Below are 17,176 nucleotides of genomic sequence, written 5' to 3'. Positions count from 1 at the left end.
AAGAATAATCACCAATGACAGTTCTTTAAAATACAGATGACTGTGTCACACCTCAATCTATCAATTTAGAATCTCTGAGGAGGAAGGTGCAGGAGTTATTGTTTAAAAAAAATTTTTTTTTTAAAGTACCACAGTGGATTCAGCCTTGGTAACCACAGATGCGGCAAACTCCAAGTGAAAATGAATTTGTGATTTTCCCCCAAATGCTTTAAATTCACAAAGGCTTTTAAACAATACTTTTACACTATTAGCTAATGAATATTTACAGTTTGCTATTTATGAAATGAGCTTCTATTATATTCTGTCCATGCTGAGGCTGAATAAGGCCTTTACATTAACGCTAAGTTGCTTACAAATGGTTAGCAAGAAGCAAGACTCACAAGATTGGAGGTGTTTAGAGCAGGGCAGGGCAGCTCTGAGAGAACTATTAGAGGGCAGACCAATGGGGAAGTTGTGTTCATGGGAATCCACGAGCCTCTGTGAGCCACGCTGATTACATAGCACCATCAACTTGAAAGTGCTATCTATGTTTCCTTTTTGTCGCTGTGCAATCATGCTGAATCCGTGAAATGATGGATGATTGAGAATCAACATTTTATTGCTTCTGTTCAGAATCTCTAAGAATGACCTGATCTCTTGATGCCAAGGGAACTTTCCTCACCTGAAGAAAATATTGTGTGTTAAGTGGTATTTTGTTATGAATCACATGTAGTTTCCTAATATTGGGTTTCCAAATGACTAAATCCCCCATTTTCCTGAGTATTCTTTGATATTTTTTCTACATTGGTTATTCATTAAATTAGAAGAAATAAAATTGTCATAAATCTTTGTTTCCTAGTTTGAAAAATCTGGGGATGGATTTCCTTTGTTCATCTTTCATTCCTTTTTCTTTTTCTAAGTTATTTCCACGTATATGCCTCCTCATTTTCTCCTAGCATATTTTAATCAAGAGCCGAAGACTTTTCCCTCCATCTTGGCTTCAAGACCTGAGCTTATGTGTAGTGTAGTAGCTGAACGTAGGGATGTTGGAATCAGACTCTGGGTTTGAATTTTGACATCTACCAGCTGTGGGATCCTGGGCATGTTGCTTAAACTCCTTGGGCCTTAGTTTCCTCATCTGTAAAAGGATAATAACAGTTCCTACCTCACAGAGTTGTTTTGAGCATTAAATGAGGTAATACATGAAAGAATTTATATCAAGGTCTGGTACATCAGAAGTGCAGTATAATCACTAGATATTATTATTATTATTGTTAACCGATATTTAGAAAACTTTTGTCCAAAAATGGCCATTTTTCTGGTGTGCTAATAAATTTAATTAATGCATTCATGTGCCAACCAACAGGGTTTTCTTAAAAAACGTTCGCCTCAAGAAGCTGAAATTCTTCGTCAGCTGTACACCGAGTCGTTTCCAGACCTGTATCACTTCAGTATTCAGAACTTAGAACACCAGATGGAGATGCTGGAGGCCTTTGTGATCATGCAAAGCATCAACGTGCTTCAAGGCCTGATCCCTTCCAAGGTAAATAGCTCAACTTTCTAGAACTCTCTCTCCTTTTAGCTGAGCCGTACTGTGCAGAGTCTGTGATATTTGAACATGATTCTTAGAACCATGGGGAAGTGGGGAGGTTTCAAACATGGACACTGCATATTTTGTGTTTTTCCTTCATTTCTCTGTTGTTTTTTTTTTTTTTCCCACAAAGCAAACCACAGATTTGTGGATTAGGGGCGGGTTCTCAGTCGTCTAACAAGCATTCAAAATTTATTTTGGAGACCAGCTTGGTATTCCCAGAGATCAGTTCTGCATTTGTTCTCCAGTTTTATTCATCTTTCCCTCGTTCTTGTTTTGGGGGAAAACTGTTATCCCTTTTAGATCTTTGCTATTTTCATTAAAATGTCAAAGCCAAGTTTTGGTTTGAGAATTAAGTAAGTAAAAGAAAAGTTTCTTTCGTGCTCAGGAGCAAGGCGGGGAGGTCACGCCGGAGCACCTGGGGAGACTCTACGTCTTCTCCCTGATGTGGAGCGTTGGGGCAGTGCTGGAACTGGATGGCCGGCGCCGCATGGAGCACTGGCTGCGCTCCCAGGAGAGGCTGGCCTTGGACCTGCCGCCTCTAGCAGGGCCTGACGACACCATGTTTGACTATTTCGTCGCATCTGATGGTGAGCCCCTCTCTTCTATCCATCCATCACACATGGGACCAGTTTTTTCCAAAATGGCTAATATTTACACTCTATCTACCTATCGTCTGTCTATCATCTATCATCTATCTATCTATCATCTAGCTAGCTAGCTAGCTAGCTATCATCTATATTTCTAAATGGTAATTAAAACTCTTGGCTGTAAAATTGAAATGGAAATGTTTATGTGTGTATGAAAGAGAGTCAGTTGTTTCTTTTTCAAATATTTATTTCAATTGAGTTCCAAACGCACATTTTCTTCTTAAATATATCGTGTACTGAACTGTTAATGAAATAAAAACAAATTTAAAAAATCACCAAATCAGATCCATTTCAGCCATTCGTTCGATGTAATCAGCAACTTATAAAAAAATGACAAAGTATGAGGTATATTTTTATGAAATAGGTGTGTATATCTATACATCTGTATCTATGCATGTATTGCAATACTTTAAGTTTATTTAAATGTGCATGCATATATATAAAGTACATATATACACATATATGAAGTACAAATATACGTAATATTTATATATGGCGTCCTAGGATGTTTTATTTCTGGTTTTACAGTTAGGGAAGTACGTAATGAAAAGTGATTTTAGGTACATATGACTATCACTGTCCTGTATTTTTCTTTTTAATAAATTATTTATTTATTTATTTATTTTTGGCTGCTTTGGGTCTTCGTTGCTGCGCGCAGGCTTTCTCTAGTTGCGGCGAGCGGGGGCTATTCTTCATTGCGGTGCACGGGCTTCTCATTGCGGTGGCTTCTCTCGTTGCGGAGCATGGGCTCTAGGCGCGCGGGCTTCAGTAGTTGTGGCACGTGGGCTCAGTAGTTGTGGCACACGGGCTAAGTTGCTCTGTGGCATGTGGGATCTTCCTGGACAGGGGATGAAACCTGTGTCCCCTGCATTGGCAGGTGGATTCTTAACCACTGCGCCACCAGGGAAGTCCCCTGTCCTGTATTTTTATACACACTTTTTGTTATTGAAAACCTACATGTTTAGAAAGAAAATTCCAAGATACTTCTTACTATTTCCTAATATTACCACTTTGGGAATAGTTTCTTGGGAAATTTTGACTCAGCGAACACATACTGAAATACTTAGATGTCTGAATTTAATGAATTTTACTTTGTGGGGAGTTTTTGGAAGATGGCTTCGTGAGATTCAAGGAAGTCTGCTCATTATAATTAGGAATTAAGTTATTAATAAGAATATGAAGATGTAGATGTCTTCTGTTCACCTCAGGTAAATGGATCCACTGGAAGACGTGTACTGAGGAATATGTGTATCCATCTGATGTCACCCCAGAGTATGGCTCCATCCTGGTGCCAAATGTGGACAATGTGAGAACTGACTTCCTAATTAAAACCATTGCTAAACAGGGCAAGGTATGGCTCTTTCACTTTTATTAAAAGTAACATATTTAAAAACGTACCTTGAAAACATGAAGCATCGTGTGACCACCTAGAAGGGTGGGATGGGGAGGGTGGGAGAGAGACACAAGAGGGAGGGGATATATGTATACATATAGCTGATTCACTTTGTTATACAGCAGAAACTAACACACCATTGTAAAGCAGTTATACTCCAATAAAGATGTTACAAAGAGAAAAACGAAAACATGAAGCATCTTGCATTTATTTTAGAATGTTTTATGTTGCTGTTTAGAATAAATAAAAGTATTACCCAAATTAATATAGTCCTTTTATTATTCCTCAGTAACAATATTAGAGTTGAATAGCTTTAATTCATAATTAAGTAATGATTTTTCATATATTGAGAGAAAGTGAATTTTGACTTGTTTTTCTAAAGAGAAATCCTTCTCTTTTGATCATTGTATTATTTTGCCATGGCTGCCATAACAAAATACCACAGGCTCAGTGGCTTAATCAATGAACATTTCTTTCTGTACAGTCTGGAGGCTTGAAATGCAAGGTTAAGGTGTTGGCGGGTTTAGTTTTTTTGGATAGCCCTCTCTCTCTCCTTGGCTTGCAGATGGCTGTCTTCTCACTGTGTCTTCCCATGGTCTTTGTGTGTGCATCCCTTGTTTTTCTGTGTGTCAAAATTTCCTCTTCTCGTAAGGATGCCTGTTAGACTGAACAAGAGCCCACCTTAACGGCCTCATTTTTAATGTAATCATCCCTTCAAAGACCCTGTCTCCAAACGTAGTCACATTCTGCAGTACTGGGGGTTAGGGCTTCCACGTATAAATTTTGTGGGGACACAATTCAGCCCATGACAATAATTTTATTGTATTTCTTGGATTTCTTTCTCAACTCCTGTTTTAGGCTGTGCTGTTAATTGGTGAACAAGGAACAGCCAAAACAGTCATAATCAAAGGATTTATGTCAAAATACGATCCTGAAAGCCACATGATCAAGAGTCTGAACTTTTCTTCTGCAACCACCCCACTGATGTTTCAGGTACTGGCTCATTGGTGCTGCAAGTTCAGCCCAGGTTTGTGATAAGCTTTGGAGGCTCAAATCTCATGCTGTTCTGCTGTACCCACTGAACTTCATGTGCACTTTCACCACCATAGTAAATCCCCTACATACGTCTTCCATTATCTCTATTTTTCTGTTGCAATAGAATCTCCCCCTAGTTAGATGACAACATATAATCTTAAATTATGGAGAAATAAAAAGATTATATATGGTGTTAAAAGCCTCAACACTGTTTAGAATATCTCTGTAGAAAAGCCTGTGAACATGCAAAATCCAAAATTGAAAGAAATACTATTTATTCCCCACCTAAACCTACTTCTTCTCCCTACTGTCTGCTTTTCTGTGGGTGTTACTATTATTCTAGTCATTAGGACAGACACACTGGAGTCATCTTTGATGGTCTCTCTCTTGAGTCAAGGGCTGCTAATATATCTAAGGAAATACTTTTCATGTTGTTTCCTTTTTCTGCCCTCCCCCTATCCACCTCTACATAATCTACTTCATGATTCCGCAACAGGGTATTAGCATCAAAGAATCTTGAAGCTGGTTTTGCTTCAAGTCTGATCCTCTTCAAATCTAGTTTCTACTCTTTTTCCAATCTCTGGTTCCTATTTATCTTGTTGTTCACTGACTTAACATTCCACAATGGCTCCTATTATCAATTTCAGCAAGGAATACAATCTTAGAATCTTAGCACGTTAAAGATTTTGCTTATGATATCATTGAGGAGGAACAGAGAAGAACTTTCAAGTTTACATTGCTTTTGTCAATGGAACTGCCAAGATTGACCAGGGCTTGCAGTGGCTAACTGGTTCTTTTTCTCCTATTCCTAAATTATTTAAGAAACCAGAGAGTAAATCTTAAATGTCAGTCCATGCTTTAATTGTTTGCAAATAATCTATGATACCTTTGTTAGAACATTAATACATTAATAAAAGATACATTTTATAAATTGAAATGTATGAAATGGTACACTTGAAAAGATACATATGAAAAAGAGTTAGGAAAAGGTACATTAATAAATTGAAAATGGAAGGGAAGTTTTTAGGGGAATTCAAATCCAAAGAACTTCATTTTTGATTAACTTTGTTGTTCTTTAGTTGTTGGAATGAAAATATCAAAGAGCAATGAAAATTCTTGAGAACAAGGCTAAATCATGACTTTTTAATCACTTAATGTAATTGGTGACTACAGAGTGCCAAAAAACTAAGACCATTGATTAAGTTTCTAAATAAGACTGTCAAAGCATTATGCTCCTCTGTTAGAGATGGAATTTCCAAAACTGGCTAGCCTTCTATCATTAATGAATATCATTTACATACTGTTGTGTTGGGAAGGTCTGGATCAAAGGTGAACCCCAAATTGCAGTGACTCAGCAGTGGTATTTTTGTGTTTGGGGAACTGCACACTAGATTATCCTAGGCTGGCAAGATGCTAACATTATACACATTCCCTTGATACTATTTTATATTTTCAAAACTTTGTTTTACTTTTGGAGAACATCTCTTTAAAGGTTATAATATAACCTTACTTGTGGATGCAGATTGTTAAGCATTAAATCAAAGTGTGAGGTTTTTTTTCATTATGTAGGGTAGCTATCTAGCTCTTCACATTTCTTGGGAGTGGATTAAATCTTTAGGGCTGCAGTGCAATTCTGACAGCAACTACCTGGAGTTAGTGCAGACTTCACAGGTGAAGAGCTCAGTCTCTACAAAACTTCTGTCACTTCAGAACCAGCCAGAAGCTCAGGGGTTCCCAGGCTACCAACACTTTTGAACAACTGGCTGCAAACTGAAAGGTTTCTATGACCCTGTCAGTTTTGATAATTCACCAGAATGACTCACAGAATTTAGGAAAATGCTATGCTTATGATTATGGTTTTATTATAAAAGATATGAATTGGGATCAGCCAAAAGAAGATGCATAGGACAAGGTCTGGGAGGGTCCCGAATGTGAACCTTCTTTGTCCTCAGGATGTATTACTCTCCAGGCACATCTGTGTATATCAGCAACCAGGAAGCTCACCTGAGCCTCAATGTCCAGAGTTTTTACTGATGTTTTATTACATAGGCATGATTGGTTGGCCATGTGATTGAAGTCAGTCTCCAAACCCCTTCCCCCTGGGAAGTCAGCTGGTATCACGTGGTTTAAAGCCCTAACACTCTAATCATAGTTTGGTCTTTCTGGCATGAGTGGTCTGAGGGGCCCACAATGAATAACACAGACGTTCTTATTATGCGAGAAATTCCAAGGGTTTAAAGGCTCCCTCCTAGGAACCAGGGACAAAGGCTAGCCAAATTCTTTAGTATATGGCAAGGAGTTGTCACATATTTTTGCTAGTAACTCCTGGTGATATTTACCCCTCTCAGGTGGTAAAGACCTGTGCTTTATGTCTCTATAGCATGAAATACTTATTAATTTCCTAGAAAAAGGCACACGTAATCTAGAAAACATCCTGTTTATTAATATACAAATTCATAAACCATGTAATAAATTTCTAGAAGCAGTACCATATCGAAGTATAATAAATTAGAAGAAGAAGAAAAAAACAGGTTTTCAAAACATAAACATCTTGTATTCTTTAGGGTTCCATTATCTGATTCACAACTATTGATGTTTAACCCAAATCCTTCCTATCCTTCAGTAAGGAGGTGGTCTCAACACTTCACTATTTCTTTTTCTGTTCAGAAGCATCACAGGATCATCTGGTCTGTTTAGTGCCTGTTTTGACTGCTAAGCATCAGGGCTTTCAATTAAGCTAGACTCATTAGTTTTAGAAAACTTTCAATTAGCCAAACTGCTGTAATTAACTTTCTCACTATAATTTTCAGCCGTTCATGCTAAACAAGGGCTGATGGAGCTGAGCATTTGTCTCTGTGTGTCCCATTTATTTGGATCCAAACCAAATTGAAATTGTAGATGAGAAAATAGATACCGTCCATCCCTCCCGTGTTGCCATGATGGCACATGTGTCAAGGACACACGTCTGTTACTTGACAGGTTGTTTTCATCTGAACTTCCTTTGTTTTTACCATGGTGTCACTTTCACATCTTTTATCAGCAGGAGGACAGACTCTATGTCCCTCTTTTCCTGGGACTGTCCAGTTAACTTCTGTTGTCTCAGATTAATAATGAATAGCATCCTTGTTACTATCCAAAGTATGAAGTTTGGACCAAAATTATATGGTCACCCTCTTTTTGGCTGAGGAAATTTCAGTCAGTCTTTTAAGAGAGATGATTTCTTTTTTCAAAACAAATATTGTTTTAATTTTTTTATTTTTGAAAGTAATTCACACATACCTTTAAAAATGTAAACAATACAGAAAATAAGACGAAAAAGAAAATTTCTTAAGAGAATTTCTGAAAAGATTTCTCTGTTCTAAAAATAATCTCGAAGTATTTTGAATGCAACAACCATCTTACAAATGCTTGTGTAGCAATAGGTTTTGTTTTTTAAAAATGACAATTGTAGAGCTTGGAAGGAAATTCCACATTTTTTCCTAGACTCAGAACCACTTTTCCTAATGAAATCTTATGTAGACGACTAATCTGTCAAACAGGTAACAAGGGATTTGCTTTGATGGAATTGGAGCTGGCCTCCTGAAATCCCTTCCAACCTCCTTCTTGCTTCCTGTAGGGGCCCTTGTGATTGAAGAAAATCCTTTCTATGCTTCAGAGTATAGTCTGAAGACCAGTTTCCAGAGGAGACTCTGAAGATATAATACATGAAAGTGTTTTTTTATGGTAAAAAGCTCTCTAAAAATGTCAGGTTTCACTGTTAATATTAACACACTCAGGTTGAGGAAGATTGAAGTACTCATTTGAGTTCCCAGATAGTTAGTTGGTGGCAGAACCTGGGTGAGAAACCAAGTTCCCATGTCTTCCGCTGTGCTTTTCCAGTTCAACCATCTGATCTTTCCAATGGCTTTTCTTTATTCCTATTAATATTCAAATGGCTGATTTATCCCAGTGCATTTGTTTTATTTTTAGCTTTTAGTTACGTATTATTATCTTTTCATGTTATTTTTGATATAATTTTACTTTTTATAATATGCTATTGAGAATTTTAAACTTTACTAATATAAGGCTGTTTTCATTTGGTTTTGATGAGTTACAATAAAATGGAAAGATACTCTTTAGATAGTAGATTTCTTAATAAAAAGCATAAGCTCTCCCTTTTTATCTTTTAGCTAAATAGCAGATACATGGAAGCCTAAACTTAAGTATATTTTATATTTCAATTTGATTGGATGTAATATGTATGAAAAATGGTTTACGTGCTGATATATAGAGATACCTATAGTAATAAAACACATCTTTCATTTTTATAATGCATTAAGTTCACTAAGTGCCTTCACATGTATTATATCATTTATGGATAATATTCTGTTGTGTGTATACACACACATACATATACATGATTTATGTATCTCTATATACAGTCCCACTTTTGAGCTGTGGTTCAGTGACTTATGTGGTTTAAAATGACTTATAAGTCATAAAGCTAATAAGTGGGGGAAGTAGCAGTTTAACCCCTTTTTTCTAACTTTAAACCCAGTCAGAGCTATTGCATAAGGCAGATTTTGTGCTATGTCCCATTCACAGAGAAAATAATGTGAATAGTGAACCCAAGAACTGGGCAGTGCACAACCTCCTCAACTGTACATGTTCCTCCCCCTGGCTGGGGAAACAGACATGTGCACAACCAAGTATAGCTGATGTGATAAGGGCTACTTATGGAGTAATCTAAGTACCCTGGAGCCCAGAGGAGGAGGGGATTCATTTTGTTAGGGAATTACAGGAATAAATGTAATGAAAGAGTTGACCGTTACTTGGGGGAATTTAATATTTATATAATGTTAATATTTTAGGGATTACAGAGGCTGAATTGTCTATTAAGAAACTAATTCAGAAAATTGAATTGCCCTAGTTTTAGAGCTTTTCATTTGGAATGGAGAAGAGTAGCGTAGAATGGCTTTCCTCAACCCCATTCCTAAGTCTATCTGGATGACTAACCATCTGTTTTTTATGTCTAAAATGTCACTGTCACAACTGGGGTTCACTCTAGTATCCCATGTGTGTGTGAGCTAGACAGACAATGAGGTCAGAAAGTTGTTTAGGTGCCATAGATTGCTTCAGATGATGTCATGCTGACTACCATTCTCCTATTTCAGAGTCAAGTCATTGTCTATTCTCAGAGAACAGCATAAACTGCCCTTAGTCCAGGCCCTTGCTAGAGATTTCAACTCTTTACCAATAAGCTGGGTTGAGGGAAGTGACTTTTATGGAAGATCATTCATCTAAGTCAATATTTCACAAATTGTGTTTGGGTGATACTAATGCTGAGAGATTTTTTGGCTCAGAAATGGCTACTTTAGGAATATGTAAATACGGGTCTCTTAATGAACACTGTAAATCAGTCTGAGAGGCGCATCATGTTATTGTTTTATTGTTAACTGACGATGAATGAATGAAGACCGTGATGGGCCGGAACCAAGAGCCTGAAAAGGAATGTTTAGAAGTGAGACTGAAGGGTGAGCAGGGAGCATTCTGGTGTTCCCTGTAGGTCACTGATGTGGAACTGCTGGAATACTGAGCAGGACTGCGTCAGCACTCAACAAGTTCATTCTGGCTGCAGGTGGAAGAGAGAGGGCTGTGCTCAGTGAGACCTGAAAGGAGGCGGTTACAGTAATTCCTCCAGAGAGAGCTTGACCTGGACCAAGATATGGAAAGGGCACAAGGATGCGTTCAAATTATGGTTGAGAAGCAGACCAGACAGGACTCGTTTTTGGTTGAGTGGATATTGTTGGAGGAGAGGGATAGGAGAGAGAGAGAGAAAAAAAGTTAAAGATGACTCCCAAGTTTCTTGTCTTTATTGATCTATGTATCAAATATTTACTGATAAATATATTGTACCAGACACCTTTCTAGACACTGAGGAGGCAGTGATGAAGAAGATAAACAAGGTGCCTGCCTCCCTTGCATTCTAGTGGGAGAGAGACAGACAATAATCAAATCAATGAATATACCTATTTGGTTTTATTAACTGGACTATGGTTTATATCACCAAAAAGATGGATGAGGTGGGACGGTAGATCAAGGAGACCAGGGAGAAGGTGGGTGGCAGAATACTACAAAGATGATAAATTATTCTTTAAACTGATTTCTTTGGGGAGACAGAAGAGTCTAGACAAAATTGTAAATCACACAATATAGACATTGTATATGACTTATAAAGAAGTTTCCAGGCCTGACTGGAGGCAGGGAGGGCAATTTAAAAGGTTGTGACCTTAATCCATATGAGAAAGACAAATAACTGATCAAGGGCATATCATTTTTCAGAGAGGATGAGATACATTAAAAAGCAGTATTTAAATTGCAATAGAACTTATCGATGTTGGATGTGAAAATGTTTGGTTGAGACTTAGGTAGTTGGTGCTAATCCCTGAGAGGAGCACCTGGGGTGGGTGCAGATTTTGTGATGAGGCAGAGACGTCTGCGTTTGGATATGTTGATTTTGTGATGCCATGGATAATCTAAGTGGGGAAGTCCAGTTGGAGACACTAGTCCAAGTATACGGTTTTCCTAAATATTCCCAAACACATAGATCTATGATGGAGTAGAACATGAAGTTACTGTGTTTCGGGCTTTCGGGAGATCTTATCAAACTCCCCAGTTCATTCGGCAACTATTTAATGGGCAGCAGTTCTAAACACGGGAAGAAGTCTCAGCTTCTAGGTTCACAAGCTATTTAATTTTTCTCCCTCCTTTGTTTTTGTTTCTATCAACTTAGCTTTTTAATTTTATATATATAGAAAAGTAATAATTTTATATATTAAAATGAATTCCTTCTAGTAATTTCCTGCTATTTCAAAGAAATTAGGGTCATAATGAAGGGGAAGAAAGTGCAGGTATGTGGCAATTGCTCCGTATTATTTCACCTGTTCCACCTATGGCTTTCAGCTCTTAGAAGGCCCCCCAAGACATAAAATCTTCATGTGCCTATGAGTTCTCATTAGCGGACGAGGGAATATCTGGAAGGCTCTAGTTTGCCATAGGGAGTTGTCAAGAGATTATTAATTGCTTTATCCATTTAAATTCATTGAGGAGAGCTAAATTTAGCCTAGTACATTACTTTAAACAGTTTTCTTTTATGTCAGGGGAATATGAAATTCTTCTTGCCATTGTACTGTTGTCATGGGAAATTTGTGTGATACGTTTATATATCTTTCTATTTTAAAATGGTGAAAAATGTTCACATCTTTTGCTATTGTTCGTTAAAATGATGACAGAAAATTACAATTTGAAATTACCAAACTGGGGAAATTTTCAAGGACGGATGTATAGATTTTTGTTTATATCTTGGCCTTATTTCATAGTTGTATCTTGAAGGATTATTAATGTCATTTTAACAGGTTTGCTCTTCATCATGAAATAAGGAACCTCTTTTTTGGATAGGATGAGAATGCATTTTATCTCAATACACCTCCACTTTCTCTTATATTTATACATTATCTTTAACATGACTTAAATCGTGAATCAGTGGGAATAAAATGAGGTCTTTAAGACTGAGTTTCTGGAGCATGAGAAGTGTGAGCCCTTTCTGTTTTCTTTGCAGTGCTGGCTCTGCTTACTCAGTACATACATTCTGAACAACTGACTGATTTCCAAACTACACTCTATGACCATGGAAATGTTAATACTGTAGTCAATAGTCTGGGGTTCTTCCCTCATGTCCCCCTTACTCCTTCCAACACCCCTTCTGTCAGTTTTAGTATTCCTTTCCACATTGCTAGGACATTTTTTTATAGAGCACAGGGCAGTTTCCTCCTGTACCACCTAAGCTCAGAATGTATTGGATAGAAAAGAGGGGGAGCTGTCCTCCACTTTGTGAAGGGGAAGAGAAGTGATTCAGTGTGATTGCATCTGCCCAGAGCAGATTGTGTCAGGCTACAGAAGCCAGTTGGCAGATTTCTCAACAAAGAGAGAACAGTCTTCAGGTTATGGCAGCCCGTGGAGCTCAGAGCAAGACCTGAGAAGCCTCTTGGACAGTAGCCCTGTTTAGCTTTGTCTATGATTATAAGGAAACTTTGAGGAGGGCTGGACCTTTGAATAATGGGGGTTAGGGTTATATTATATTGTCACCAACGTAGGCACAATAAGACAAAACTAAATCTGTAGAAATATACAGAAGAGTCTCATCCCATTCAAGATTTACATTGTTCAGAATTTTCTTTACTCCTAAATTAAACCAGATTTTCAAAGGTTATAAACATTATGCAAGAAAAGTTAGGTACCTCATGCCCTGCTTTCCAGAATTAAGGGACATTTGGGGGTTTTTCTGAGTAATTTTTATCATTTCAAAGGTTCCTGGATTTTTAAAATAATTAACCATGTCTTAGGGGATATTTTCACAGACGTTTCTGTTGACTTTTCTGTTTAACAGAAGACAATAGAGAGCTATGTGGATAAACGCATGGGCACAACATATGGCCCTCCAGCAGGAAAGAAGATGACTGTTTTTATTGATGATGTGAATATGCCAATAATCAACGAGTGGGGAGACCAGGTATATCGATCCTATTGTGCCCTTTATTTGCCTAATTCCTCATTGATTGATTTTTTGATGGGTAAATATTTTTTACTTTTTCAACTTGCAATTCCTAAATTCCAATAAGGTCCATTATTTGGAAACACTCAAAGACTTAGGTCCTGGGATATAAAGGAATGACATTTTAATTCTGAAAGTTGTCTTTCTTAGGTTACTAATGAGATAGTACGACAGCTGATGGACCAGAATGGATTTTATAACCTAGAGAAGCCTGGGGAGTTTACCAGCATTGTGGACATACAGTTTTTAGCAGCTATGACCCATCCTGGGGGCGGACGCAATGATATACCCCAAAGGCTCAAGAGGCAGTTCTCTATATTTAACTGCACGTTGCCCTCTGATGCTTCTGTGGACAAGATCTTTGGTAAAGTGAATGTCAGTGGGGCCTGGGAGGGAAGAATCCCTGCTTGGGTTCCAGTGAGAATATATCCACCTAGAGGTCAACACAGAGAGAGCGTTGGGTGGTTTCTTAGTCTACGAACTTCATCACTCTCAAGCAGTGTATTTTGTTTATATAAAGATTTACTTCATTATGTGTGTACTGAGTTGGGTGCTAAGTAGATTTTTTCTGCCTATGTATTTCTTTAAGAAACTGTCGCTAGCTTCTTCAGCCAGGAGGTTAAACATCAAATGGTCTTAGACACGATGAGATGCTTTCCTCATGGGTACACATATTTGAGGTCTGCATTGATATAATGCCATACCAAAAGTTTATGTAGCTGATACCTAACCAACCCATATAATGATTTTGGCCAAAGAAATAATATTGCACAGAGTGGAGATTAGCCAGAGTCTGATCCTCAGACTAATTTATAGGGTTGTAATAAATTACTGATTGATTACATATGCAGTGTTTCAGAAATAAATTCACCCAAGAAACACTAGCGCAATCGATAACCATAATTATTTAACTGAGAAATGAAAATGAGTTTAGAAACTGATGGTGGAATCACTCTTTTCAGAAAAAGTATAAAGTTATGCATGCATTCGTGTTAGGTACTAATTTACCATTTCTGAAATCGCAACTGAGAACACACTAACTAGGATTACCCTGATTAATTTCTGGCAGACTAGAATGTCTTCTTAGTGCCCTAGGGTAGTGGAGTACGGCAGTATCTGCCCTCAATCACAGCGGTGGGCAAAGGTTTGGAAACCAAATGACATGGGAATTATCTAAACTTGGGAGAAGTAAAATGGACTAGAAGGAATGACTAGTATCGCTTTTAATTATTCTTCTTTGCCTGGAAAATTTTACCTGTAAAGTAAATGAAAATATTTTATAATGCATGGAAAGGCAACAAAAGAATGGAGAAATCTTAGAGGATTCATGAAAGCTCCCTTTTTCTTATCTTTTTCTAAGGCAACTTTATATATTCATCATTGTTACCCATTTAATAATACTGAATCAGTTCAGCTAGAGTTTTCTATAGTATTTCTTAGTCAACTTTTCAGTATTTAAATGCTAACTTGCTTGAACCTATACCTACTTTGTAGGTTTAAAAAAACCCCAAAGAACATTAATTAATAGAAATTTCTTTAATATGTGGTTAACTATTAAAATGTTTAATTATATTTGTACTCTGCATTATAATGTTTTTCATTTTCACTTAGGTGATTTGAACTGTCAGTCAAAATGTTATGACTTTTTTCCCCTTTCAGGTGTGATTGGGATAGGATACTACTGTACCCAAAGGGGCTTCTCAGAAGAAGTGAGAGATTCAGTGACGAAACTGGTTCCCCTGACACGCCGACTATGGCAGATGACTAAGATTAAAATGCTCCCTACCCCTGCAAAATTCCATTATATTTTTAACCTTCGAGATCTCTCTAGGATCTGGCAGGGAATGTTGAACACTACTTCAGAGGTTATCAAGGAACCAGATGTAAGTGATACATAAGAGAGTAAAACAAGTAACTTTGTTATTTATTATAAACTCTAAATATTCTTAGTAATGCAAATTTTAGTGGCATCATGAAAATATTTTGGGATGTCTTAGCATGGATATTTTTTTCTTTGCTGCTTTTCACGAACATAAATAAGGGAAAAGTATGCCAAAATTTTTTTCTTTAAAAATTCCAATTAGGACTTCCCTGGTGGCACAGTGGTTAAGAATCCGCCTGACAATGCAGGGGACACGGGTTCGAGCCCTGGTCCGGGAAGATCCCACATGCCGCGGAGCAACTAAGCCCGTGCGCCACAACTACCGAGCCTGCGCTCTAGAGCCCATGAGACACAACTACTGAGCATGTGTGCTGCAACTACTGAACGCCGCGCGCCTAGAGCCCGTGCTCCTCAAGAGAAGCCACCGCAGTGAGAAACCCGCGCACCACAGCAAAGAGTAGCCCCCGCTCGCCACAACTAGAGAAAGCCCGCGTGCAGCAACGAAGACCCAATGCAGCCAAAAATAAAAAATATATAAATAAATTAATTAATTTAAAAAATTCCAATTAAATTTGGTTTATGTTTAAGGAAATATTATATACAATTATTTTCTAATGAATAGAGTAAAAGGAAAAATTGATTTTGTTTTTTCATCATTATTTTCTTATACTAAATAATGGAAAGAATCCCTGTTGATCTTATTATATAAGTCTTCCTATTATTCATATTATAAACCTGACATTTTAACTTTAAAAAGTAATTATCTTTATAATTAAACTTTCAAAATTGAAGAATGAAACCATTTTGTTATTAATCATCCATGATCCTTCTTTTCCATATAACTTGATGTACTAAAAGAAATACATATATTGATAAAACTGAAAAGAGACAGAAGAGTAGAAAGTTCATTTGACAGAAAAATGAGCATTTGTACATACACTCGAATAAAACAGTTCCTAGCATTATAAGAATTCTCTTCGAACTAAAAGGGAATTCTAGTATGTAAAATGCAGTTATGTATGTAATATGTAAAATTGTAAAGTATGTAGTATGTAAAAATGCAGTATGCCTTTTTTTTGCCAAAGCATAAGGCTAAGGCAACATCAGCCTGTTTTTCCATCCTTTTCTGGAACCGAGGTTGTAGTTAAGCAAATAGGTTTTAGGGGACTTCTCCACTTAAACGCACCGAAAAAGTTGAGATATCAACCAAACTGTCACTAGGCGCATCAAATGTGGACTGTTAAAAAAACCCAGCTTTGCCTCAGATGCTCACAAAGTAGGTAACCACACTGACTGACTGCAAGAGGACATTTTGGGGAAAACTCACTCTCCTTGTTACAGAGAATTGGGAGTCATTTTAACAGCAGTGAACATGTTAACTTGATTTTTTTCCCTCAGAGTTATTGACAAATTAATAGTGTTGTGGAATGCAGTCTTCCAAAATTACTTTTTGAGTAGCCATTTTTTGGTGCTTATTTTAAATCAGCATAAACAGGTCCAGCAATTGGTTTGTCATGAACTTTTGTCATAAGTGAATCATTAAATTTTACTAAAATTTTATTTTCTGGCAACCAAAGAACATTTGATCATTAGTAATATAATGGCTTAAAAGCCTTCTAACTTGCAAAACATCACCAAGGTAAGAAATTTCCACCAGTGTTTCGTATTAAATAATTAGCTTAGACAAACATTTGTTATCCTTGCTATAGGAACAGATATATTGAGCAATTAATTCTCTCAACTTCCAGTTAATTTTGGGTGCTGGATTATCTAGACTAGGTGATTGCTTTATGCAGATAATCCAGATTTTTGCCATAAATTTCCTTCACACTGTGTTAAGTAAATATATCTTTGTAATTATCTCAGTTGCATACATGAGAGTTGTTTTTATGCAACTTTTTATATTATGCTCTGGCCACATGAATGTAGGTGTCTTATCCAAACAGACTAATTGATCACAAACATAAGACTTTTATGTAGAGTATTAGTTTGTTGGTTGTTCAGAGTGATTTAGTATTTTGTGTAGGAATGCTTTTGTTTTAATTTAAAGGCTGAA

At 37.1% G+C, this 17,176-nt stretch overlaps 1 protein-coding gene across 10 annotated transcripts in view; it reads left to right on the top strand.

Moving 5' to 3' along the window:
* The window catches only part of DNAH5 (dynein axonemal heavy chain 5), a 246,554-nt gene that overhangs the window by 144,952 nt on the left and 84,426 nt on the right, over window positions 1-17,176 (top strand). For all 10 annotated transcript variants that reach the window (XM_068535147.1, XM_068535146.1, XM_068535148.1 and 7 more), the window contains 7 exons: window positions 1,346-1,522; window positions 1,959-2,160; window positions 3,429-3,571; window positions 4,472-4,606; window positions 13,074-13,196; window positions 13,389-13,602; window positions 14,898-15,121. In XM_068535147.1, the coding sequence (XP_068391248.1) occupies window positions 1,346-1,522; window positions 1,959-2,160; window positions 3,429-3,571; window positions 4,472-4,606; window positions 13,074-13,196; window positions 13,389-13,602; window positions 14,898-15,121 (1,218 nt within the window). The remainder of the gene's footprint in view (window positions 1-1,345; window positions 1,523-1,958; window positions 2,161-3,428; window positions 3,572-4,471; window positions 4,607-13,073; window positions 13,197-13,388; window positions 13,603-14,897; window positions 15,122-17,176) is intronic.

The sequence above is a fragment of the Eschrichtius robustus genome, chromosome 2 (genome assembly GCF_028021215.1).
Source record: "Eschrichtius robustus isolate mEscRob2 chromosome 2, mEscRob2.pri, whole genome shotgun sequence".
Taxonomy (NCBI): Eukaryota; Metazoa; Chordata; class Mammalia; order Artiodactyla; family Eschrichtiidae; genus Eschrichtius; species Eschrichtius robustus.
This window is presented reverse-complemented; position numbering and strand designations above follow the sequence as displayed.